General features: G+C 46.5%; 1 protein-coding gene and 1 long non-coding RNA gene across 2 annotated transcripts in view; one reads left to right on the forward strand and one right to left on the reverse strand.

The window, feature by feature from the left end:
• LOC309811552 overlaps nt 1–27,940 on the reverse strand; it is a 624,797-nt gene that overhangs the window by 536,061 nt on the left and 60,796 nt on the right. The gene's annotated exons all lie outside the window — the stretch shown is intronic.
• LOC309810912 (protein FAM170A-like) overlaps nt 24,613–27,940 on the forward strand; it is a gene marked incomplete at both ends in the record, with an annotated part of 49,014 nt that continues 45,686 nt past the window's right edge. The window contains one exon of the mRNA XM_082633232.1: nt 24,613–24,682. Within this exon, the coding sequence (XP_082489358.1) occupies nt 24,613–24,682 (70 nt within the window). The remainder of the gene's footprint in view (nt 24,683–27,940) is intronic.

Here is a 27,940-nt window from a genome sequence, read left to right on the forward strand (position 1 = left end):
CAGTAAGTGAGAGTGAATCAAAGAAACACAGCATTTGAAAAGTCAGCTAGTCCAAGCCTCTTGATCGCACATACAGAAGCTGAAGCCCAGATAGGTTGAGTTACTTGGTAAAGGTCCCAATGTCCTGAGTCAAGGACTAGCATTTTTCACTCAGTCGCAAGACACAATCAAATGCAGTACCTTGGAAAGAGATGGGGAAAAAATGAAGAAATCAAGTATATAGTTCCTCATCTTTAAGTACAGAAATAGCCGTGACAAAATTACACGTATTGAGGGAAAATTGAAGTGCAGAGTTTAAAATGTCAATAATCCACAGGGAAACTGGAGACCATTTAAAATATTCATATTAAATCTCTCTAGAAAAGACATTAAAAGATCTCCAATCAAAATGTGAATTTTATAATAGACATGGTATGATACAATTTATAATAGATAAGGTATGAACCTTTCCCTTTCACGGGAAAGGTTCGGCTGGGAAAAAGGAATTGTTCATGAAAATGGGGCCTGTGCTACTGCAGACACTGTGCTCAACCTAGGTCCACCGAATGCTCTGATGTCAGCACTGAGGTCACAGAATTCCACTGTGTGCCTGGCAACCTTGCAAATATAACAGCCCTGGTGAGCACTAGGCAGTACTGCTGGTTCACTAAGTGGTACAAGTTTTTCAGCCATTTAGGAGACTTGACTATTTTTGTTTGTATTGAATCATTTCAACGGATTGCCCAAGAGTCAAGAAGGGCCAACCTGTAGGGAAGAGGAGGAGTTGGACATCTCTTGAGGCATCTTCTAAGGGAGACTTCTAGTTGGTACGATGGAACGGTGACAAAAGAGGAAACATCTGGAAAATGAAGAGTCCCAGGAAACTGCGGAGAACGGAGGAGGTATGTGGGGGGGCAACTTGTCTGGGGCACATGGGTTTCTGCCAAACTGAACCTTCTCTATGAAGCGGGGGACTGAGAACGTGTCACCTGTGAAGCAGGGAGCGAGAGACCTTGTCTCACTGATGCTGCCGTATCTATCTGGAGGGCCCCTGTGGTGTGAGACGGCACAGAACTACCAGATGCCCCCTGGGAGATGGGAGGTCAGCTCCGCTGGTCTGAGGACTCTCTCCTGGGGCAGCCAGGCCTGGAGCTTTGTCGGTCTCACAGCAGGCTGCATCCTGCTTGCACAGACCTAGAGGTGCAGCTTTTCTCAGTTCCCGATTTCTCTCTTATTCTCTTGGATCTTTCCCTGGGGTCATGAGGTGGGGGATGTGAAGGATGCAAGGATGCTGAGAGAGACCCATGAGTTGCTTGGCCTCTTTTACCAAAGTGGAAAGAGAAGCCCCATGAGTTGAAGGCCCTGTTGAAAAATATCTTGACAAGTGGAATGTACTTTGAAAGAAGATTGTTTGTCTAGGGATGGTGTCATATTGAAAGCAAGGAGGATTTATTCCTTCAACAGGAAGAATTTCCCAAAGGAGATCAAGGGAAGGGAAGGGTTTTCCAGAGACTGAGACCGCGTGAGCGGGCGTGAGAAATGTCCTTAGGGTCCTGTGGGGAGCTGAGAGCCACGGGCCACGTGGTGCCTGCGAGCTTTAAATGTAGGCGAGTAGCTTGCCCTGGGGGAGGGGTGGTCACCCCAGAGCTCCAGCTAGAGGCCTCTGCCCCAGATTAGAGCCCAGTAGCTCCTACCAGTCCCAGGGCCCTGGAGACTGTAGGATGGGCCCTGGGAATGGAGCTCTACACAGCAGGCAGATTTCCAGGCAGTGGCTGGGACAGGCTGGGGAAGGCAATGACTGCACCTGACCATTCAGAATATTTTGCTCTATGTTCCTGTGTGTTTGTGTGTGTGTGTGTGTCTGTGTGTGTGTGTGTGGTAGTGCAGAGAAGAGCGAGATGAATGGGGTTAGAGTGCTTACCAGATATAAAATCTGCATGGTAAAGTTCTTGTCACCCTGCCTGGACCTGGCTGACACTCGGTGTACGTAAGAGTGTATACAGAATTCTTGTTAGGGGTGTTTTATGAGACAGTAACTCATACACCCATGTACACTCTGATGCAGCAAAAATATCACACACCCCACATATAACTTCCTTAGTAAACCACACACAGCACATGGAGGTATATACACGGATCCCTCCTGTACTACGTTCTCATACAACCCACCTGTATCACAATCCTCTCCTCCAACACCAAACGCTGGAGATGAGATATGTATATAGACACACACACTATATATATAGGACACACACACACACACACACACACTATATATACATGTATTTCCTCAACTCTTGCACAAACACAGCTAACTTCAGCCATCGCTAAATACCTCTGTAAGAACCATTCACGTGTCATACACACCACACTTGTAACACATTCTTGAGTAATGCCAGACCCGCTTTGTACAAACCCCAGTAAACCACAGTCTCAGTAACCCATGTCAGGATTGCCAGAGAAAATATGGGCTATCCAGTTCAATTTGAATTCCAGATAAACAACAAGTAATTTTTCAGTATCCGTATGTCCCACATATTGTATGGGTCATACTTACACTAAAACTAAGTAAGAACAAATACTGCATGGGAATACTTACACTAAAAAATTATTCTGGGTTTATCTGAAACTGAAATTTAACTGGGTGCCTTGTATTCTTGTTCGCTAAGTCTGGCAACCCTTATATACTTACCACCAGCTGATGTATTATATATTTATTGTAGTTTTGTTCAGTGTGTGTCTTCCCCTACTAGAATGTGCAGCGTTACCAAAGACTACAACAATGGAAGAGTGCCGGATACACAGGAGTAGCTGCTTACTGAATCTTGGTGAATGAATGAATGAACACGCACCATAAATACAAGCCACACCATGTAATGAGGAAAAGTTACATGTCCCAGAATTCCTGACTTGTGAACAGAAACCATGCACACCAAGGCCACAGACACAGATAGACACGTCTGCACTGTGCTCCCCATGCCAACCCCACACTTACCACAGACTTAACTGATACACATCACTCACTCTTCCCACACACTCACAGTCACCACCGAGGCCTACATTACCAACTAGACAGTGAGAGAATAAGTATTGATTGGAATTAAATCCTGGAGGATCCACTGGGAACCACACTCTCAACTGTGTGTATCCACTGCACCTGACACGTGTCACACACTCAGTAAATATCTGTGGACAGAGGACTGATGAACCCACCCTGAGCCTTTCATTCCTCCCTCAGGAATCTCGAAGTCACGAGAGGATCCCCCTCGGCTTGGATCCACTGTGGTGGCCCAAGGCTGCAGCCCAGGGGCAGGGGAGGTCTCCTCTGCCTCTAAATACTTCTTCTGTACTTCTACTCTGCACAAGCTCAGCTACGCTGGTAAGGGCGCGGGGCTCCTCAGGTGAGGGGGTGCTTGGCTGTGAGGCAGGAGGCACAAAGATCCCAGGGAGGCTGAGAGGAAATCCAGGGTCATCAGAGGTGATGAGGGTTCTGTGGAGGAGCCTGGGCAGGATGGCTGAGCTGTTCCGAGGGCATGGTTGCCAGCTGAATCTGGGTGTCTGTGTGTGAATACTGCTACTACCATGGTGGGGAAGTCAAGGAGCAGGGGCCGGAAAGGTCTGGGCTTGAGGTGGAGGGAAGAGGGACCAGATTAAGCATCTTCAGAGGAAAATGTAGGCTTTGTCTTTGCCTTTGCTTCCAGAGAAGGACAGAGTTCTGCATCATACACCTCCAGCCTGAGAGCAGGACCATCCAGCTCAGGTCCACACAGCTCACACATACACGCGCCCTCCAGGCACAGCCCTTCTCAGTGCACATCAACCCCAAGCACGTGCTCCACAGTACTCTCCTGCACCACAGCCCCATTCCACAAGGAATGCACCACCGATATTCCCAAACTCACACTCCTCGTCGTACACGCATCCAGCCGCATCCCTCACATACTACAGCCCTCACCACCATAATCCACAACCCTGTATACAGACACCGCTCCAGTATCCCCCCCCCACGCACATGAAAAGCCCACAGATGACACCAGATACACCACTCTGTCCTACGGCCAACAGACACCAAGCTCACGACATAGCTATGTCGTGCCAATGTCCCTCTCTCGTCTACCACACCTGCTCCCTCAGCTTCCGGCATGGCCCATGCATGTTATTATGATTTTCATTTCCTTTTTCAGGAATCCGGAGATTTCATCGAGACACTGCCCAGCCTAGACCACCCCTAGCCCAGGATCATGAAGAAGGAGAGACCGCTTCCCCATCACACTGTGTCTCCTCCTCACCCTCTTCACCCTGTAAGAACTATCTGCACCCAGACAAAGAGGAAAGGGGCATGAAAATATACTACATGCAGGTACAAGTGAACAAGGGTGTCACTGTCTCCTGGAAGACAAAGAAACCCTTGGAGTTGCCTGAAAAGCAGCTGACGATAGAAGAAGTGACCCTTCCTGAGGATGTGTGTGCAGTAGCCACTGACCCCTCTTCTGATGTGTCCACCGAAAGCCTCCTGTCTGACAGTGAGCCCACTGGGGAGGAGAAAGAGTATGAGGAAAGGGCAGAGCCAGGCAGCCCATCAGGGCCACCTGCCGTCGAGGAGAGACCCAGCGCCAAGACAGCGGACTGGATGCTGACCATGGAGACCGGCTTCAGGTGCATGGCCTGCTGCCGGGTCTTCCCCACCTTGGAGATCCTCCAGCAGCACGTGAAATTCAGTGTTCTGCAGGGCTTCAGCTGCCGTGTCTTTCATCTCAACATGGCCCAGTGGATGTGCAATGTGGAATCCGAGAGCACGCATGAGGAGGAGGACGAGGAGGAGGAGGAGGAGGAGGAGGAGGAGGATGAAGAGAAGCAAGAAGAAAAGGAGAATGAGGGAGAGCAGCCCACGGGGGAAGGCTCCAGCCCAAAGAGACCCCGCAGGCAGGGTCTTTTCTCTCCTTTGAGTTCCAAACAGCAACTGAGATTCATGGGACAGAAGATCCTGGAAGACGGTGTGGCCGTCCCTTGGAAGAGGTAAGGCTTGAGGCTGGCAGTCTTCTGAGCCTATGTCACGAGGGCCCAGAGGAGTCTAAGGGAAGGGGCCGCACACATGTGCTGGTTTAACTAATGGCTCTGCAGTTGCATCAAATGGGACACACCCAGCACTAACAAAGGCATTGACCTCTGTTGACGTAAACAAGAAGGTGGAGCCTTTTCCTAGGAGTTTTCTCAGGGTCTGCACGATGGACCTCAACTCTTAGAGGACGTACTGCCAGCAGCTCCTTCTCGGCAGAGAGAGCCAGGAGTGGTCTCAAGAGAGGACAGGGGCCCTTGCAGGACCAGAACTTTGAGGTCTGAGAGCCTTGGGCCTGAGCCGAGATCTCACCCTGACCACTGGACCTAGCCTTCTGTGACAAAGGGGAATAGGAAAGAGAGTCACGTGGAAATGAGGTCCCCCGAGATATGGAAATGTTCCAGAACCTTCGTGGCGTGGTAGTTGATCTGGAGCCAAGCTCACTGTGGTGTGTGTGGCTCTGAGCATTAAGGCAATGCTGGAGGGTAACCCTGACCAGCAGAGCTTGGAGTGCTTCTTGTCTCTTCCTGTTCTACCTCATTTGCTTTATCCCTTCCAGGGAGAAGAAAGGACCCTCGGGAGAGTAGCAGACAGAATGCCGTGGTCTGAAGGAGGATGAAGGGACCGGCACTCAGTCTAACATCATATGACAATAGAAGCATCCTATGCAATAAAGGGCATTTTCCAAACCTTTCCTGGAGCTTTGATTTAATGACATTTTTCTATCTATGCATCTATCTGTCAGCTACATCTGTATCTTTCAAGGTTTGTGAACAAGCTTTCACATAAGCACTAGAGACGTCCGCCAACATTTTCCAGAAGAGGCCTGCAAATTGCTGGGGACTCCTCACAAATAGGGAACGGCCACAACCCCTGCCACACAGACTCTGCGCGTGGCCCTCCTGATGTACTCCCACTCTCTCTCTGAATTTCCCAACGTCTGAGATGAGGGTGCTGTCTGGAGGCAATGATCACGTGCAGGCTGAACCTTCTCCAGATTCTGATTCTCTTCCTGGGCCTATCGTCCTCAAGCACAGTTTCCATGTCCCTGGCCACACTGATCTCTCTCCTTCAGTCCTTCCCTCCCTCCCTCTCCTGCCTCCCAGTGCAGAGAATACTTTTTTGCATTTGAGACGACATTTATTTTTTGTTCACAGAATTCTCACCTCTTCTACTGTGGCCTCCGTTGTGAACATTCCAAAGCTGAGAATTTTCTTTTTTTCTCCCTCATTTCTGCTGAGTCTTTACCTTCCTAATGCAGTGAGCTCACAGTGCCTAGCTGACTGGATGAGGAAAAAAAATCCAGGGAGCAAAGAGAAATAATAAAAGAATATATCAGTTAATTTTTCATAGTGTTATCCAACTACATATTTTTAAAATTTTGGAATAATATTAGGAAACTTCTCTTTATAAAAAACTGAATTATTGGGCTTCCCTGGTGGAGCGGTAGTTAAGAATATGCCTGCGAATGCAGGGGACATGGGTTCGAGCCCTGGTCTGGGAAGATCCCACGTGCCACGGAGTAACTAAGCCCGCGCGCCACAACTACTGAGCCTGCGCTCTAGAGCCTGTGTGCCACATCAACCGAGCCCACGTGCCACGACTACGGAAGCCTGCATGCCTAGAGCCCATGCTCCACAACAAGAGAAGCCACTGCAATGAGAAGCCCGTGCACCGCAGCCAAGAGGAGCCCCGGCGCACTGCAACTAGAGAACGCCCGCTAGCAGCAACAAAGACCCAATGCAGCCCAAAATAAATTAATTAATTTAAAAAAATTGAATTAGTTTCAAGGGTACAATGTATAAAAGTACAATAAAAGCCCCCCTTCATAACCCCCCAACCCCACTCTCAAGATGGAATAGATATGCTGTGATACAATTTATAGCCGTAGTACTACTACTCCTCCCACCGCATCCGAAATCCTCTGAGCCAGGTGCAGCAGCTTCATTTCACAATGCTAGGACCCGCCACAAGACAGATGATAATCCCTTTGGACATTTCAAGGAGCGGCACCAGGGGAACAGTACGTGGGAAATGCCACTGACAGCTCAGAATATCCATGGCATTTCTAGAGCCTCGGCACTGCTCTCGCTCTGGGAATGAAGGTCCAAAAAGCACATCGGAGAATGTTCATAGTTGTAAACAAGCTCCACCTTTGAAACACAATCTACATAGAACCACATATACAAGCCTGCACAATGGATGAAGCCAAGGTCTCCTCCATGATTTCCCTTCTGACCACCTTATTGTCTCCTCAACCATAAAAGGTGAACTTGAAACTCAGGACCTTGCCTTGTCGCCAGAAACATCCAAGCTTGGATCAGTCTTTCTAAGACCAGATACTTGCTCTCTGAACTATTAGAGACTTGTCACATACACAGAAGTAGAACAGGATTATTTCTATCTACCTGGGGACCTGGAGTCTTTCACATTGCTCCTGTTAAAACTCTCACAACAGCAAAACTTTACCTACAAAGGGTTCAAGCTATGACACTCCCAATTTCCACAAACCTCCTCAGCTCTTGTGAGTCACATGCAGCCAATTCCAGGAATTGGAAACATGGTTGTGAGGATGAAACTGACTTTGGGGCTCCCCTTGGATATGGTCTTCCAGACTTACCAAAAGGCCATTAAGAGGAAGGTTTACCCCACCTCAGGGAAACCCGAGGCAGTACTTGCAGTCAAGGGCTGGCCATGGCTTCTGAGCTACATCCAAAAAGAATTTCATACTGTACCTGGATCTGCTGAAGCCATTTCTGACTGTCCGAGAGCCAGCATGTGCCGCTCCTCAACTGCCTCCATTGTGGATCATCAGTAGGGCTGTCAGATTTAGTAAATAAAAGTACAGGATACCCAGTTAAACTTGAACTTCACATGAATAATAAGTCATTATTTTTAGTATAAGTAGATCCTATGAACTATTTGGGGCATACTTATCTTAAAAATATACTTGTTGTTTTTCTGACATTCATATTTATCTAAACAGCCTATATTTTATCTGTCAACCCTACCCTTCAGAAATGATGGAGGCTCATAGAGATCCAGGAGACGCCTCAGCGCCTCCTCAGCTTTTATTTCTACGTCCTGGACAGCGAGCACGTACCTTCCACTCCCAGTCATTGGCTAGAATGGAGGATATTCTCTGTTTTAGAGCTTTTTCTACTTGTCATTGTTATTATCTTCCTTATTTTAAAGAGATGTTTATTTTCTCCCAAACTTAATAGCTCATCCAAAAGTATTTCCAAGTTCCTTAGACAAGGGAAAAACAACATGGTTCTGAAAAGTGAAGGAAACCGTCTGGTGTTTAGTCAAGAAGTAGTAGGGAGATTGAAAAAGCCAAACTTAATAAGCAAATCTCTCCAAGGGTATTTTCAGAGCTTGATACCCTCCCACACCCTGAAAATATTATTACATCAAGAATGTAGAACTGCTAACCAAATGTAAGGCTCCCATATGATTCTATCAAACTGAGGATGCTTCTTTACTAAGCAGTGAGCACACTTGCTGCCCCAGGGACCTTGGCAGTTGCAACGTAGGGCTCTTCCCTTTGGGATGGAAACAGCAAGTTTTCCTGTGGTCTACACACTGGCCCCCAAAATACTACACTCCCAATACTTGTCAACTTTAAGTATTTTTCTACATATCTCCATTTTTCTGTTACTATTTGGACTACATCCTAGACTTCACACTACGTAAATTGCATTCAAGAAGCTATTTTTAAAAGTTGGTAGGAAACCTTAAATCTATAGCTTGCAGTCCCTGGCTTACTTTCATCCAGGTGCATAAGGGTTTTCAAAAGTAGTCAGGTTAGTTACCCCATATCACAGCCCCACGCTTGTGTCACAGGTATAAAAATGGAACATGCTATTTAAGGTTTTAGTTGCCAAATCATCAAGCCTCCCAGACAGAGGCAATAGAGCAAAATGATTACAGAGGCATGGATTTTGATTTGCTCCAGTGTCTTGGGCAAGTCACTTGGCCTCTGTATTTATTTGTACTTATCTGCACTTATCTGTCACTTGGGGGTCATAATTGTACCTGGTCCATGGGTACGTTGTACCAATGATCTGTAAGGTAGTTACAAGAAACCGACACAGAGTAAGCACTCCACAGACATTGGCTATTAGCTATTGGAAATAGTTCTCCGTGAAACAGATGACTTTATCAGTGGATGACTCGGTGGGAGACAGTGCATCACAGAATCACAGCATGTTGAAAGTGACCTAGTTCACACTCTTATGTGAAAAGAAGAAAAGTGTGCATGGGTAGAAAATGTCTGAAACTTTACCTAACAAATAGTTCATCATGTTAGCATGGAGGATTAGAATAAATCAGGAAAGGAGGAAAGAAAAACTTGAGTGTCATTCAATTTCTCTATCATTTGTGTTTCTGCACTGAGACTCTGAATACACTGGAAGTGCAAATTTTTTTAATGTGGCGGGATAAAGGTTTTCAAGTTTTCCTGATCCATCCATATTATTATCTCAGAATTGCTGGCAGTTCTTGCCATCTTCGGATCTACATCCATGTGAGTCAGTGGGCCATTCTGGACGGAGGAGATAATAGAGCAGAAGTGAAGTGAGAGGAAAGGAGAGAAAAGATTTTCTCTTTTCTCTTCAAAGAGGAAAGGTCTTTGGAATGGGAACAACTCACAACCAAACTTTGGGGAAAGGATGTGATGGAAAATGAGACAAACATCCTACCCCTGTGATGAGAAGGATTCCCTGGGCTGGATGGAGGGAGGTCACAGGTGGCTGGACAAGGAAACCAACTAGGGAGAAACACACACAAGTGCAGGGCAAACACCCTGAGGCCACTCAGCCTGACTCCATGCAAACATGGGTCCAGCAGACAGCCCTTCACCTGTGGCTCCCCAGCAAGACAGGTACCTCGGTGTTGCCAACTCATTCTGAGTCCATTATGCCTGGCCATTCATAAACCGCTGTCTAACGTGTGAGGAATAAACTCTCAATGTTTATGAGGAAATTGGGGAAGGAGATTGAAAGGTTACAAAAACGAAAAAAAAAAAGAGTTCAGGAAGGCAAGATGGTAGAGAGACAAGAAAAAGACCTTAAAAGATAGAAAGGATTTGCCAAAGAAGAGAAAGAAAAAGAAATGATTCTGAATGGGTTAACCTGCAGCTAGGAAGTTAAGGAAGATTATTGATGGGTGAAGACTATGGAATAAAGTGAATAAAATTTATCAGAAGTTGCTGAGAATATGGTAAGCAGCATGATTATCAAATTATGAATTGGCTGCAAAGGCATTCTAGGGGGACACTAGGAAGGGGAAGCAAATGTTCATGAGATGACAGTGGCAGGTGGAAAGTTGTTTCAGGGGAAGATCAGTCTTGCAGAGGGTGTATCAGAGGAGGGCAAGTGTGAGCAAGCAAGGAAATACTAAGTGTATACGGTTCCTTCACTGAGTGCACCCAGCCCCGCGGTCAGCCTTGAGAACAAGCAGGACTTCAGGTACTGGAGCTACATTTCAGTCATCAGGACTTGAGAAGACACCCTTAACTCAGGTCTTCTCTTCAAACTCCATCTTTCCTTCTTGACCTTCATTTGGCCTCTTCCCTTACCCTCAAGCTGTGGACGGAGGCCACAGAGCAAGATCGGTCACTAGTGTCCTCCATCCCCTGGCGACTGTGGTTCACATCAGTGGAGTACCAAAGGCAATAACCAAGTAACAGACACAAGAGTGTATGAAGAAGAAGAGATTCTGATAAGGCTTTCTGTGACAGTGTGGGCCAAGTCGGCTCTATATGGCTGGTATCACGTGAATTATGAGCAGCCTTAGGGGAGAAGTTCTCAGAAGGGAGAGCCTGGCTCTCTAGAGGCTCTGCGTGCTCACAGCCCACTCCAAGACCTCAGTTACAGCTTCGGCCCCCAATATCTCTCCCTCTGCCTGCTCACAGTTTTTGAAATCTTCTTTCCTCCACATTTCTCTTGAGAGGTGGAGGAGGAAGATGAGCTTCAGGCCAGCTCAGACTGCCCTGGGATCCCAGCAGGATGCCTATCATTAACCTCCCACCTTCTAGGAAGCTCCTAAGATCTTCACATTTGGGGCAGTTCTCATTTCAGCTGTGCTTCAAATTGCTGGCTGGAGACGGCCTGTTGGAAGGTGGCTAAAAGCAAGTAGCAATCCTTCGGGCAGCCTGGCCCTTCTCGACTGTCAGACATCTTCAGGGATATTCTAGGAAATGTTGTTTGTTCTAGAGAAGGGAGGGAAACAATCCAATTGTCCAATAATGCTTGAATGGAAAATAAATGATGCTATATGCATGTGATCAAATAATATCAAACAGTCAAAAATCAAAGACCTAGATCTATATGGATTCACATGGATAAATCTTGAAAACATAATATTGATTGAAAGAAAATAAGATAAAGAATGTTAGATTGTGATAACAGGTATGTAAGTATTTAAATATTTAAATCAATTCAACATATTGCTTCTATATAGAGAGATGCAAGAAAATAAACTTTATCCAAAGAACACATTATTTACATTTAATATGCTCATTTATCTAGGAGACCCAAAAGAACCCACAGATAAACTAGCAGGAACTAATAAGACGGTTCAACAAGGCACACACATACAAGATCAATAAATTTTAAAAGTCAATCAGGCTCCTCTACACTGGCGATAACAAATTAGAAACTGTAAAAGAAAAATAAGAAAAAAAGAAGATCTAAAAATAGTCACAAGAGCCATATAAATTATTTAGAGCTAAGCATATGTAGAAGGCAATATAACTAACAAACTGAGTTCGAACAGAAAAAGTCCGCCCAACCCAAGGTTAGGAAAAGACTGTTGTTACTTTATGAGAACAGACCCTCTTCTTAAGGAGCAGATCAGTAAGTGAGAGTGAATCAAAGATACACAGCATTTGAAAAGTCAGCTAGTCCAAGCCTCTTGATCGCACATACAGAAGCTGAAGCCCAGATAGGTTGAGTTACTTGCTAAAGGGCCCAATGTCCTGACTCAAGGACTAGCATTTTTCACTCAGTCGCAAGACACAATCAAATGCAGTACCTTGGAAAGAGATGGGGAAAAAATGAAGAAATCAATTATATAGTTCCTCATCTTTAAGTACAGAAATAGCTGTGACAAAATTACACGTATTGAGGGAAAATTGAAGTGCAGAGTTTAAAATGTCAATAATCCACAGGGAAACTGGAGACCATTTAAAATATTCATATTAAATCTCTCTAGAAAAGACATTAAAAGATCTCCAATCAAAATGTGAATTTTATAATAGACATGGTATGATACAATTTATAATAGATATGGTATGAACCTTTCTATTTCACGGGAAAGCTTCAGCTGGGAAAAAGGAATTGTTCTTGAAAATGGGGCCTGTGCTACTGCAGACACTGTGCTCAACCTAGGTCCACCGAATGTTCTGATGTCATCACTGAGGTCACAAAATTCCACTGTGCGCCTGGCAACCTTGCAAACATAACAGCCCTGGTGAGCACTAGGCAGTACTGCTGGTTCACTAAGTGGTACAAGTTTTTCAGCCATTTAGGAGACTTGACCATTTTTAATTGTATTGAATCATTTCAACGGATTGCCCAAGAGTGAAGAAGGGCCAACCTGTAGGGAAGAGGAGGAGTTGGACATCTCTTGAGGCATCTTCTAAGGGAGACTTCTAGTTGGTACGATGGAACGGCGACAAAAGAGGAAACATCTGGAAAATGAAGAGTCCCAGGAAACTGCCGAGAACGGAGGAGGTATGTGGGGGGCAACTTGTCTGGGGCACATGGGTTTCTGCCAAACTGAACCTTCTCTAGGAAGCGGGGGACTGAGAACGTGTCACCTGTGAAGCAGGGAGCGAGAGACCTTGTCTCACTGATGCTGCCGTATCTATCTGGAGGGCCCCTGTGGTGTGAGACGGCACAGAACGGCCAGAAGCCCCCTGGGAGATGGGAGGTCAACTCCGCTGGTCTGAGGACTCTCTCCTGGGGCAGCCGGGCCTGGAGCTTTGTCGGACTCACAGCAGGCTGCATCCTGCTTGCACAGACCTAGAGGTGCAGCTTTTCTCAGTCCCCGATTTCTCTCTTATTCTCTTGGATCTTTCCCTGGGGTCATGAGGTGGGGGATATGAAGGATGCAAGGATGCTGAGAGAGACCCATGTGTTGCTTGGCCTCTTTTACCAAAGTGGAAAGAGAAGCCCCATGAGTTGAAGGCCCTGTTGAAAAATATCTGGACAAGTGGAATGCACTTTGAAAGAAGATTGTTTGTCTAGGGCTGGTGTCATATTGAAAGCAAGGAGGATTTATTCCTTCAAAAGGAAGAATTTCCCAAAGGAGATCAAAGGAAGGGAATGGTTTTCCAGAGACTGAGACCGCGTGAGTGGGGGTGAGAAAGGGCCTCAGGGACCTGCGGGGAGCTCTGAGAGCCACGGGCCACGTGGTGCCTGCGTGCATTAAATGTAGGCGAGTAGCCTGCCCTGGGAGAGGTGTGGTCACCCCAGAGCTCCAGGTAGAGGCCTCTGCCCCAGATTAGAGCCCAGTAGCTCCTACCAGGCCCAGGGCCCTGGAGACCATAGGATGGGCCCTGGGAATGGAGCTCTAGACAGCAGGCAGATTTCCAGGCAGTGGCTGGGACAGGCTGGGGAAGGCAATGACTGCCCCTGATCATTCAGAATATTTTGCTCTATGTTCCTGTGTGTGTGTGCGTGTGTGAGTGTGTGTGTGTGTCTGTGTGTGTGTGTGTGTGTGGTAGTGCAGAGAAGATCGAGATGAATGGGGGTAGAGTGTTTACCAGATATAAAGTCTGCGTGGTAAAGTTCTTCTCACCCTGCCTGGACCTGGCTGACACTCGGTGTACCTAAGAGTGTATACAGAATTCTTGTTAGGGGTGTTTTATGAGACAGTAACTCATACACCCATGTACACTCTGATGCAGCAAAAATATCACACACCCCACATATAACTTCCTTAGTAAACCACACACAGCACATGGAGGTATATACATGCATCCCTCCTATACTACGTTCTCATACAACCCACCTGTATCACAATCCTCTCCTCCAACACCAAACGCTGGAGATGAGATATGTATATAGACACACACACTATATATATAGGACACACACACACACACAGACACACTATATATACATGTATCTCCTCAACTCTTGCACAAACACAGCTAACTTCAGCCATCTCTAAATACCTCTATAAGAAACATTCACGTGTCATACACACCACACTTATAACACATTCTTGAGTAATGCAAGACCCGCTTTGTACAAACCACAGGAAACCACAGTCTCAGTAACCCATGTCAGGGTTGCCAGAGAAAATATGGGCTATCCAGTTCAATTTGAATTCCAGATAAACAACAAGTAATTTTTCAGTATCCGTATGTCCCACATATTGTATGGGCCATACTTACACTAAAACTAAGTCAGGCCAAATACTGCATGGGAATACTTACACTAAAAAATTATTCTGGGTTTATCTGAATCTGAAATTTAACTGGGTGCCTTGTATTCTTGTTCGCTAAGTCTGGCAACCCTTATATACTTACCACCAGCTGATGTATTATATAGTTATTGTAGTTTTGTTTAGTGTGTGTCTTCCCCTACTAGAATGTGCAGCGTTACCAAAGACTACAACAATGGAAGAGTGCCGGATACACAGGAGAAGCTGCTTACTGAATCTTGGTGAATGAATGAATGAACATGCACCATAAATACAAGCCACACCATGTAATGAGGAAAAGTTACATGTCCCAGAATTCCTGACTTGTGAACAGAAACCATGCACACAAAGGCCACAGACACAGATAGACACGTCTGCACTGTGCTCCCCATGCCAACCCCACACTTACCACAGACTTAACTGATACACATCACTCACTCTTCCCACACACTCACAGTCACCACCGAGGCCTACATTACCAACTAGACAGTGAGAGAATAAGTATTGATTGGAATTAAATCCTGGAGGATCCACTGGGAACCACACTCTCAACTGTGTGTATTCACTGCACCTGACACGTGTCACACACTCAGTAAATATTTGTGGACACAGGACTGATGAATCCACCCTGAGCCTTTCATTCCTCCCTCAGGACTCTCGAAGTCACAAGAGGATCCCCCTCGGCTTGGATCCACTGTGGTGGCCCAAGGCTGCAGCCCAGGGGCAGGGGAGGTCTCCTCTGCCTCTAAATACTTCTTCTGTACTTCTACTCTGCACAAGCTCAGCTACGCTGGTAAGGGCGCGGGGCTCCTCAGGTGAGGGGGTGCTTGGCTGTAAGGCAGGAGGCACACAGATCCCAGGGAGGCTGAGAGGAAATGCAGGGTCATCAGAGGTGATGAGGGCTCTGTGGAGGAGCCTGGGCAGGATGGCTGAGCTGTTCCGAGGGCGTGGATGCCAGCTGAGTCTGGGGGTGTGTGTGTGAATACTGGTAGTACCATGGTGGGGAAGTCAAGGAGCAGGGGCCGGAAAGGTCTGGGCTTGAGGTGGAGGGAAGAGGGACCAGATTAAGCATCTTCAGAGGAAAATGTAGGCTTTGTCTTTTCCTTTGCTTCCAGAGAAGGACAGAGTTCTGCATCATACACCTCCAGCCTGAGAGCAGGACCATCCAGCTCTGGTGCACACAGCTCACACATACACGTGCCCACCAGGCACAGCCCTTCTCAGTGCACATCAACCCCAAGCACGTGCTCCACAGTACTCTCCTGCACCACAGCCCCATTCCACAAGGAATGCACCACCGATATTCCCAAACACACTCCTCGTCGTACACGCATCCAGCCGCATCTCTCACATACTACAGCCCTCACCACCATACTCCACACCCCTGTATACAGACACCGCTCCAGTATCCCCCCCACGCACATGAAAAGCCCACAGATGACACCAGATACACCACTCCGTCCTACGGCCAACAGACACCAAGCTCACGACATAGCTATGTTGTGCCAATGTCCCTCTCTCGTCTACCACACATGCTCCCTCAGCTTCCGGCATGGCCCATGCATGTTATTATGATTTTCATTTCCTTTTTCAGGAATCCGGAGATTTCATCGAGACACTGCCCAGCCTAGACCACCCCTAGCCCAGGATCAGGAAGAAGGAGAGACCGCTTCCCCATCACACTGTGTCTCCTCCTCACCCTCTTCACCCTGTAAGAACTATCTGCACCCAGACAAAGAGGAAAGGGGCATGAAAATATACTACATGCAGGTACAAGTGAACAAGGGTGTCGCTGTCTCCTGGAAGACAAAGAAACCCTTGGAGTTGCCTGAAAAGCAGCTGACGATAGAAGAAGTGACCCTTCCTGAGGATGTGTGTGCAGTAGCCACTGACCCCTCTTCTGATGTGTCCACCGAAAGCCTCCTGTCTGACAGTGAGCCCACTGGGGAGGAGAAAGAGTATGACGAAAGGGCAGAGCCAGGCAGCCCATCAGGGCCACCTGCCGTCGAGGAGAGACCCAGCGCCAAGACAGCGGACTGGATGCTGACCATGGAGACCGGCTTCAGGTGCATGGCCTGCTGCCGGGTCTTCCCCACCTTGGAGATCCTCCAGCAGCACGTGAAGTTCAGTGTCCTGCAGGGCTTCAGCTGCCGTGTCTTTCATCTCAACATGGCCCAGTGGATGGGCAATGTGGAATCCGAGAGCACGCATGAGGAGGAGGACGAGGAGGAGGAGGAGGAGAACGAGGAGGAGGAGGAGGAGGAGGATGAAGAGAAGCAAGAAGAAAAGGAGAATGAGGGAGAGCAGCCCACGGGGGAAGGCTCCAGCCCAAAGAGACACCGCAGGCAGGGTCTTTTCTCTCCTTTGAGTTCCAAACAGCAACTGAGATTCATGGGACAGAAGATCCTGGAAGACGGTGTGGCCGTCCCTTGGAAGAGGTAAGGCTTGAGGCTGGCAGTCTTCTGAGCCTATGTCACGAGGGCCCAGAGGAGTCTAAGGGAAGGGGCCGCACACATGTGCTGGTTGACCTAATGGCTCTGCAGTTGCATCAAATGGGACACACCCAGCACTAACAAAGGCATTGACCTCTGTTGACGTAAACAAGAAGGTGGAGCCTTTTCCTAGGAGTTTTCTCAGGGTCTGCACGATGGACCTCAACTCTTAGAGGACGTACTGCCAGCAGCTCCTTCTCGGCAGAGAGAGCCAGGAGTGGTCTCAAGAGAGGACAGGGGCCCTTGCAGGACCAGAACTTTGAGGTCTGAGAGCCTTGGGCCTGAGCCGAGATCTCACCCTGACCACTGGACCTAGCCTTCTGTGACAAAGGGGAATAGGAAAGAGAGTCACGTGGAAATGAGGTCCCCCGAGATATGGAAATGTTCCAGAACCTTCGTGGCGTGGTAGTTGATCTGGAGCCAAGCTCACTGTGGTGTGTGTGGCTCTGAGCATTAAGGCAGTGCTGGAGGGTAACCCTGACCAGCAGAGCTTGGAGTGCTTCTTGTCTCTTCCTGTTCTACCTCATTTGCTTTATCCCTTCCAGGGAGAAGAAAGGACCCTCGGGAGAGTAGCAGACAGAATGCCGTGGTCTGAAGGAGGATGAAGGGACCGGCACTCAGTCTAACATCATATGACAATAGAAGCGTCCTATGCAATAAAGGGCATTTTCCAAACCTTTCCTGGAGCTTTGATTTAATGACATTTTTCTATCTATGCATCTATCTGTCAGCTACATCTGTATCTTTCAAGGTTTGTGAACAAGATTTCACATAAGCACTAGAGACGTCCGCCAGCATTTTCCAGAAGAGGCCTGCAAATTGCTGGGGACTCCTCACAAATAGGGAACGGCCACAAACCCTGCCACACAGACTCTGCACGTGGCCCTCCTGACGTACTCCCACTCTCTCTCTGAATTTCCCAACGTCTGAGATGAGGGTGCTGTCTGGAGTCAATGATCACGTGCAGGCTGAATCTTCTCCAGATTCTGATTCTCTTCCTGGGCATATCGTCCTCACGCACAGTTTCCATGTCCCTGGCCACACTGATCTCTCTCCTTCAGTCCTTCCCTCCCTCCCTCTCCTGCCTCCCAGTGCAGAGAATACTTTTTTGCATTTGAGACGACATTTATTTTTTGTTCACAGAATTCTCACCTGTTTTACTGTGGCCTCCGTTGTGAACATTCCAAAGCTGAGAATTTTCTTTTTTTCTCCCTCATTTCTGCTGAGTCTTTACCTTCCTAATGCAGTGAGCTCACAGTGCCTAGCTGACTGGATGAGGAAAAAAAATCCAGGGAGCAAAGAGAAATAATAAAAGAATATATCAGTTAATTTTTCATAGTGTTATCCAACTACATATTTTTAATATTTTGGAATAATATGACGAATCTTCTCTTTATAAAAAACTGAATTATTGGGCTTCCCTGGTGGAGCAGTAGTTAAGAATATGCCTGCGAATGAAGGGGACATGGGTTCGAGCCCTGGTCTGGGAAGATCCCACGTGCCACAGAGTAACTAACCCCGCGCGCCACAACTACTGAGCCTGCGCTCTAGAGCCCGTGTGCCACATCAACCGAGCCCACGTGCCACAACTACGGAAGCCTGCGTGCCTAGAGCCCATGCTCCGCAACAAGAGAAGCCACTGCAATGAGAAGCCCGTGCACCACAGCCAAGAGGAGCCCCGGCTCACTGCAACTAGAGAACGCCGCTAGCAGCAACAAAGACCCAATGCAGCCCAAAATAAATTAATTAATTTAAAAAAATTGAATTAGTTTCAAGGGTACAATGTATAAAAGTACAATAAAAGCCCCCCTTCATAAGCCCCCAACCCCACTCTCAAGATGGAATAGATATGCTGTGATACAATTTATAGTCGTAGTACTACTACTCCTCCCACCACATCCGAAATCCTCTGAGCCAGGTGCAGCAGCTTCCTTTCACAATGCTAGGACCCGCCACAAGACAGATGATAATCCCTTTGGACATTTCAAGGAGCGGCACAAGGCAACAGTACCTGGGAAATGCCACTGACAGCTCAGAATATCCATGGTATTTCTAGAGCCTCGGCAGTGCTCTCGCTCTGGGAATGAAGGTCCAAAAAGCACATTGGAGAATGTTCATAGTTGTAAACAAGCTCCACCTTTGAAACACAATCTACATAGAACCACATATACACGCCTGCACAATGGATGAAGCCAAGGTCTCCTCCATGATTTCCCTTCTGACCACCTTATTGTCTCCTCAACCATAAAAGGTGAACTTGAAACTCAGGACCTTGCCTTGTCGCCAGAAACATCCAAGCTTGGATCAGTCTTTCTAAGACCAGATACTTGCTCTCTGAACTATTAGAGACTTGTCACATACACACAGGTAGAACAGGATTATTTCTATCTACCTGGGGACCTGGAGTCTTTCACATTGCTCCTGTTAAAACTCTCACAACAGCAAAACTTTACCTACAAAGGGTTCAAGCTATGACACTCCCAATTTCCACAAACCTCCTCAGCTCTTGTGAGTCACATGCAGCCAATTCCAGGAATTGGAAACATGGTTGTGAGGATGAAACTGACTTTGGGGCTCCCCTTGGATATGGTCTTCCAGACTTACCAAAAGGCCATTAAGAGGAAGGTTTACCCCACCTCAGGGAAACCCGAGGCAGTACTTGCAGTCAAGGGTTGGCCATGGCTTCTGAGCTACATCCAAAAAGAATTTCATACTGTACCTGGATCTGCTGAAGCCATTTCTGACTGTCCGAGAGCCAGCATGTACCGCTCCTCAACTGCCTCCATTGTGGATCATCAGTAGGGCTGTCAGATTTAGTAAATAAAAGTACAGGATACCCAGTTAAACTTGAACTTCACATGAATAATAAGTCATTATTTTTAGTATAAGTAGATCCTATGAACTATTTGGGGCATACTTATCTTAAAAATATACTTGTTGTTTTTCTGACATTCATATTTAACTAAACAGCCTCTATTTTATCTGTCAACCATACCCTTCAGAAATGATGGAGGCTCATAGAGATCCAGGAGACGCCTCAGCGCCTCCTCAGCTTTTATTTCTACGTCCTGGACAGCGAGCACGCACCTTCCACTCCCAGTCATTGGCTAGAATGGAGGATATTCTCTGTTTTAGAGCTTTTTCTACTTGTCATTGTTATTATCTTCCTTATTTTAAAGAGATGTTTCTTTTCTCCCAAACTTAATAGCTCATCCAAAAGTATTTCAAAGCTCATTAGACAAGGGAAAAACAACATGGTTCTGAAAAGTGAAGGAAACCGCCTGGTGTTTAGTCAAGAAGTAGTAGGGAGATTGAAAAAGCCAAACTTAATAAGCAGATCTCTCCAAGGGTATTTTCAGAGCTTGATACCCTCCCACACCCTGAAAATATTATTACATCAAGAATGTAGAACTGCTAACCAAATGTAAGGCTCCCATATGATTCTATCATACTGAGGATGCTTCTTTACTAAGCAGTGAGCACACTTGCTGCCCCAGGGACCTTGGCAGTTGCAACGTAGGGCTCTTCCCTTTGGGATGGAAACAGCAAGTTTTCCTGTGGTCTACACGCTGGCCACAAAAATACTACACTCCCAATACTTGTCAACTTTAAGTATTTTTCTACATATCTCCGTTTTTCTGTTACTATTTGGACTACATCCTAGACTTGACATTACATAAATTGCACTCAAGAAGCTATTTTTAAAAGTTGGTAGGAAACCTTAAATCTATAGCTTGCAGTCCCTGGCTTACTTTCATCCAGGTGCATAAGGGTTTTCAAAAGTAGTCAGGTTAGTTACCCCGTATCACAGCCCCACGCTTGTGTCACAGATATAAAAATGGAACATGATATTTAAGGTTTTAGTTGCCAAATCATCAAGCCTCCCAGACAGAGGCCATAGAGAAAAATGATTACAGAGGCATGGATTTTGATTTGCTCCAGTGTCTTGGGCAAGTCGCTTAGCCTCTGTATTTATTTGTACATATCTGCACTTATCTGTCACTTGGGGGTCATAACTGTACCTGGTCCACGGGTACTTTGTACAAATGATCTGTAAAGTAGTTACAAGAAACCGACACAGAGTAAGCACTCCACAGACATTGGCTATTAGCTATTGGAAATAGTTCTCCGTGAAACAGATGACTTTATCCTTGGATGACTCGGTGGGAGACAGGGAATCACAGAATCACAGCATGTTGAAAGTGACCTAGTTCACACTCTTATGTGAAAAGAAGAAAAGTGTGCATGGGTAGAAAATGTCTGAAACTTTACACAACAAAGAGTTCATCATGTTAACTTGGAGGACTAGAATAAATCAGGAAAGGAGGAAAGAAAAACTTGAGTGTCATTCAATTTCTCTATCATTTGTGTTTCTACACTGAGACTCTGAATACACTGGAAGTGCAATTTTTTTTAATGTGGCGGGATAAAGGTTTTCAAGTTTTCCTGATCCATCCGTATTATTATCTCAGAATTGCTGGCAGTTCTTGCCATCTTTGGATGTACACCCATGTGAGTCAGTGGGCCATTCTGGACGGAGAAGATAATAGAGCAGAAGTGAAGTGAGAGAAAAGGAGAGACAAGATTTTCTCTTTTCTCTTCAAAGAGGAAAGGTCTTTGGAATGGGAACAACTCACAAACAAACTTTGGGGAAAGGATGTGATGGAAAATGAGACAAACATCCTACCCCTGTGATGAGAAGGATTCCCTGGGCTGGATGGAGGGAGGTCACAGGTGGCTGGACAAGGAAACCAACTAGAGAGAAACACACACAAGTGCAGAGCAAACACCCTGAGGCCACTCAGCCTGACTCCATGCAAACATATGTCCAGCAGACAGCCCTTCACCTGTGGCTCCCCAGCAAGACAGGTACCTCGGGGTTGCCAATTCATTCTGAGTCCCTTATGCCTGGCCATTCATAAACCACTGTCTAACGTGTGAGGAATAAACTCTCAATGTTTATGAGGAAATTGGGGAAGGAGATTGAAAGGTTACATAAACGGAAAAAAAGAAGTTCAGGAAGGCAGGATGGTAGAGAGACAAGAAAAAGACCTTAAAAGATAGAAAGGATTTGCCAAAGAAGAGAAAGAAAAAGAAGTGATTCCAAATGGGTTAACCTGCAGCTAGGAAGTTAAGGAAGATTATTGATCGGTGAAGACTATGGAATAAAGTGAATAAAATTTATCAGAAGTTGCTGAGAATATGGTAAGCAGCATGATTATCAAATTATGAATTGGCTGCAATGGCATTCTAGGGGGACACTAGGAAGGGGAAGCAAATGTTCATGAGATGACAGTGGCAGGTGGAAAGTTGTTTCAGGGGAAGATCAGTCTTGCAGAGGGTGTATCAGAGGAGGGCAAGTGTGAGCAAGCAAGGAAATACTAAGTGTATACGGTTCCTTCACTGAGTGCACCCAGCCCCACGGTCAGCCTTGAGAACAAGCAGGACTTCAGGTACTGGAGCTACATTTCAGTCATCAAGACTTGAGAAGACACCCTTAACTCAGGTCTTCTCTTCAAACTCCATCTTTCCTTCTAGACCTTCATTTGGCCTCTTCCCTTACCCTCAAGCTGTGGACTGAGGCCACAGAGCAAGATGGGTCACTAGTGTCCTCCATCCCCTGGCGACTGTGGTTCACATCAATGGAGTACCAAAGGCAATAACCAAGTAACAGACACAAGAGTGTATGAAGAAGAAGAGATTCTGATAAGGCTTTCTGTGACAGTGTGGGCCAAGTCGGCTCTATATGGCTGGTATCACGTGAATTATGAGCAGCCTTAGGGGAGAAGTCCTCAGAAGGCAGAGCCTGGCTCTCTAGAGGCTCTGCGTGCTCACAGCCCACTCCAAGACCTCAGTTACAGCTTCGGCCCCCAATATCTCTCCCTCTGCCTGCTCACAGTTTTTGAAGTCTTCTTTCCTCCACATTTCTCTTGAGAGGTGGAGGAGGAAGATGAGCTTCAGGCCAGCTCAGACTCCCCTGGGATCCCAGCAGGATGCCTATCATTAACCTCCCACCTTCTAGGAAGCTCCTAAGATCTTCACATTTGGGGCATTTCTCATTTCAGCAGTGCTTCAAATTGCTGGCTGGAGACGGCCTGTTGGAAGGTGGCTAAAAGCAAGTAGCAATCCTTCGGGCAGCCTGGCCCTTCTCGACTGTCAGACATCTTCAGGGATATTCTAGGAAATGTTGTTTGTTCTAGAGAAGGGAGGGAAACAATCCAATTGTCCAATAATGCTTGAATGGAAAATAAATGATGCTATATGCATGTGATCAAATAATATCAAACAGTCAAAAATCAAAGACCTAGATCTATATGGATTCACATGGATAAATCTTGAAAACATAATATTGATTGAAAGAAAATAAGATAAAGAATATTAGATTGTGATAACAGGTATGTAAGTATTTAAATATTTAAATCAATTCAACATATTGCTTGTATATATATAGTTGCAAGAAAATAAACTTTATCCAAAGAACACATTATTTACATTTAATATGCTCATTTATCTAGGAGACCCAAAAGAACCCACAGATAAACTAGCAGGAACTAATAAGACGGTCCATCAAGGCACACACATACAAGATCAATAAATTTTAAAAGTCAATCAGGCTCCTCTACACTGGCGATAACAAATTAGAAACTGTAAAAGAAAATAAGAAAAAAAGATCTAAAAATTGTCACAAGAACCATATAAATTATTTAGAGCTAAGCATATGTAGAAGGCAATATAACTAACAAACTGAGTACGAACAGTTAAACTCCGCCCAACCCAAGGTTAGGAAAAGACTGTTGTTACTTTATGAGAACAGACCCTCTTCTTACGGAGCAGATCAGTAAGTGAGAGTGAATCAAAGAAACACAGCATTTGAAAAGTCAGCTAGTCCAAGCCTCTTGATCGCACATACAGAAGCTGAAGCCCAGATAAGTTGAGTTACTTGGTAAAGGGCCCAATGTCCTGACTCAAGGACTAGCATTTTTCACTCAGTCGGAAGACACAATCAAATGCAGTAACTTGGAAAGAGATGGGGAAAAAATGAAGAAATCAATTATATAGTTCCTCATCTTTAAGTACAGAAATAGCCGTGACAAAATTACACGTATTGAGGGAAAATTGAAGTGCAGAGTTTAAAATGTCAATAATCCACAGGGAAACTGCAGACCATTTAAAATATTCATATTAAATCTCTCTAGAAAAGACATTAAAAGATCTCCAATCAAAATGTGAATTTTATAATAGACATGGTATGATACAATTTATAATAGATATGGTATGAACCTTTCCCTTTCACGGGAAAGCTTCGGCTGGGAAAAAGGAATTGTTCTTGAAAATGGGGCCTGTGCTACTGCAGACACTGTGCTCAACCTAGGTCCACCGAATGCTCTGATGTCATCACTGAGGTCACAGTATTCCACTGTGCGCCTGGCAACCTTGCAAACATAACAGCCCTGGTGAGCACTAGGCAGTACTGCTGGTTCACTAAGTGGTACAAGTTTTTCAGCCATTTAGGAGACTTGACCATTTTTATTTGTATTGAATCATTTCAACGGATTGCCCAAGAGCCAAGAAGGGCCAACCTGTAGGGAAGAGGAGGAGTTGGACATCTCTTGAGGCATCTTTTAAGGGAGACTTCTAGTTGGTACCATGAAACGGCGACAAAAGAGGAAACATCTGGAAAATGAAGAGTCCCAGGAAACTGCCGAGAACGGAGGAGGTATGTGGGGGGCAACTTGTCTGGGGCACATGGGTTTCTGCCAAACTAAACCTTCTCTAGGATGGGGGGGACTGAGAACGTGTCACCTGTGAAGCAGGTAGCGAGAGACCTCGTCTCACTGATGCTGCCGTATCCATCCGGAGCGTCCCTGTGGTGTGAGACGGCACAGAACGGCCAGATGCCCCTGGGAGATGGGAGGTCAGCTCCGCTGGTCTGGCGACTCTCTCCTGGGGCTGGCGGGCCTGGAGCTTTTTCGATCTCACAGCAGGCTGCATCCTGCTTGCAGAGACCTAGAGGTGCAACTTTTCTCAGTCCCCGATTTCTCCCTTATGCTCTTGGATCTTTCCCTGGGGTCATGAAGTGGGGGATGTGAAGGATGCAAGGATGCTGAGAGAGACCCATGAGTTGCTTGGCCTCTTTTACTAAAGTGGAAAGAGAAGCCCCATGAGTTGAAGGCCATGTTGAAAAGTATCTTGACAAGTGGATTGCAGTTCGAAAGAAGAGTGTTTGTCTAGGGATGATGTCATATTGAAAGCAAGGAGGTTTTATTCCTTCAACAGGAAGAATTGCCCAAAGGAGATCAAGGGAAGGGAAGGGTTTTCCAGAGACTGAGACCACGTGGGCGGGGGTGAGAAAGGTCCTCATGGTCCTGCGGGGAGCTCTGAGAGCCACGGGCCACGGGGTGCCTGCGTGCATTAAATGTAGGTGAGTAGCATGCCCTGGGCGGGAGTGCTCACCTCAGAGTTCCAGCTAGAGGCCTCTGCCCCAGATTAGAGCCCAGTAGCTCCTACCAGGCCCAGGACACTGGAGACTGTAGGGTGGGCCCTGGCAATGGAGGTCTAGACAGCAGGCAGATTTTCAGGCAGTGGCTGGGACAGGCTGGGGAAGGCAATGACTGCCCCTAACCATTCTGAATATTTTTCTCTATGTTTCTGTGTGTGTGTGTGTGACTGTGTCTGTGCGTGTGTGTGTGTCATAGTGCAGAGATGAGCAGGATGAATGGGGGTAGAGTGCTTATCAGATATAAAGTCTGCATGGTAAAGTTCTTGTCACCCTGCCTGGATGTGGGTGACACTCGGTGTACGTAAGAGTGAATACAGAATTCTTGTTAGGGGTGTTTTATGAGACAGTAACTCATACACCCATGTACACTCTGATACAGCAAAAATATCACTCACCCCACATATAACTTCCTTAGTAAACCACAGACAGCACATGGAGGTATATACACGCATCCCTCCTATACTACGTTCTCATACAACCCATCTGTACCACAATCCTGTCCTCCAACACCAAACGCTGGAGATGAGATATGTATATAGACACACACACTATATATATAGGACACACACACACACACACACTATATATATATGTATCTGCTCAACTCTCGCACAAACACAGCTAACTTCAGCCATCTCTAAATACCTCTATAAGAACCAGTCACGTGTCATACACACCACACTTATAACACATTGTTGAGTAATGCCAGACCCGCTTTGTACATACCACAGTAAACCACAGTCTCAGTAACCCATGTCAGGGTTGCCAGATAAAATATGGGCTATCCAGTTCAATTTGAATTCCAGATAAACAACAAGTAATTTTTCAGTATCTGTATGTCCCAAATATTGTACGGGCCATACTTACACTAAAAGTAAGTAAGACCAAATACTGCATGGGAATACTTACACTAAAAAATTATTCTGGGTTTATCTGAAACTGAAATTTAACTGGGTGCCCTGTATTTTTCTTTGCTTAGTTTGGCAACCCTTATATACTTACCAGCAGCTCAGGTATTATATATTTATTGTATTTTTGTTTAGTCTGTGTCTTCCACTACTAGAATGTGCAGCATTACCAGAGACTAGAACAATGGAAGAGTGCCAGATACACAGGAGTAGCTGCTTACTGAATCTTGGTGAATGAATGAATGAACACACACCATAAATACAAGCCCCACCATGTAATGAGGAAAAGTTACATTTCCCAGAATTGCAGACTTGTGAACAGAACCCATGCACACAAAGGCCACAGACACAGATAAGACACATCTGCACCGTGCTCCCCATGCTAACCCCACACTTACCACAGACTTAACTGATACACATCACTCACTCTTCCCACATACTCACAGTCACCACCGAGGCCTACATTACCAACAAGACAGTGACAGAGTAAGTACTGATTGGAATTAAATCCTGGAGTATACACTGGGAACCACACTCTCAACTGTGTGTATTCACTGCACCTGACACGTGTCACACACTCAGTAAATATTTGTGGACAGAGGACTGATGAACCCACCCTGAGCCTTTCATTCCTCCCTCAGGAATCTCGAAGTCACAAGAGGATCCCCCTCGGCTTGGATCCACTGTGGTGGCCCAAGGCTGCAGCCCAGGGGCAGGGGAGGTCTCCTCTGCCCCTAAACACTTCTCCTGTGCTTCTTCTCCGCACAAGCTCATCTACGCCGGTAAGGGCGCGGGGCTCCTCAGGTGAGGGGGTGCTTGGCTGTGAGGCAGGAGGCACACAGATCCCAGGGAGGCTGAGAGGAAACCCAGGGTCATCAGAGGTGATGAGGGCTCTGTGGAGGAGCCTGGGCAGGATGGCTGAGCTGTTACGAGGGCGTGGATCCCAGCTGAGTCAGGGGTGGGGGGCGGGTGTCAATCCTGGTACTACCATGGTGGGGAAGTCAAGGAGCAGGGGCCGGAAAGGTCTGGACTTGAGGTGGAGGGAAGAGGGACCAGATTAAGCATCTTCAGAGGAAAATGTAGGGTTTCTCTTTGCCTTTGCTTCCAGAGAAGGACAGAGTTCTGCATCATAGACCTCCAGCCTGAGAGCAGCACCATCCCGCTCAGGTCCACACAGCTCACACACACATGCGCCCTCCAGGCACAGCCCTTCTCAGTGCACACATGAACCCCAAGCACGTGATCCACAGTACTCTCCTCCTGCACCACCGCCCCATTCCACAAGGAATGCACCACCGATATTCCCAAACTCACACTCCTCATCATACACACATCCATCCGCATCCCTCACATACCACAGTCCTCACCACTGTACTCCACACCCGTGTATACAGACACCGCTCCAGTATCCCCCAACACGCAGAAAAAAGCCCACAGAGGACACCAGATACACCACTGCCTCCTACGGCCAACAGACACCAAGCTCACGACATAGCTACGTCATGCAAGTGTCCCTCTCTCGTCTACCACACCTGCTCCCTCAGCTTCTGGCATGGCCCATGCATGT

Source organism: Mesoplodon mirus (genome assembly GCF_964341445.2).
Source record: "Mesoplodon mirus genome assembly, chromosome: 10".
Lineage (NCBI taxonomy): Eukaryota > Metazoa > Chordata > Mammalia > Artiodactyla > Ziphiidae > Mesoplodon > Mesoplodon mirus.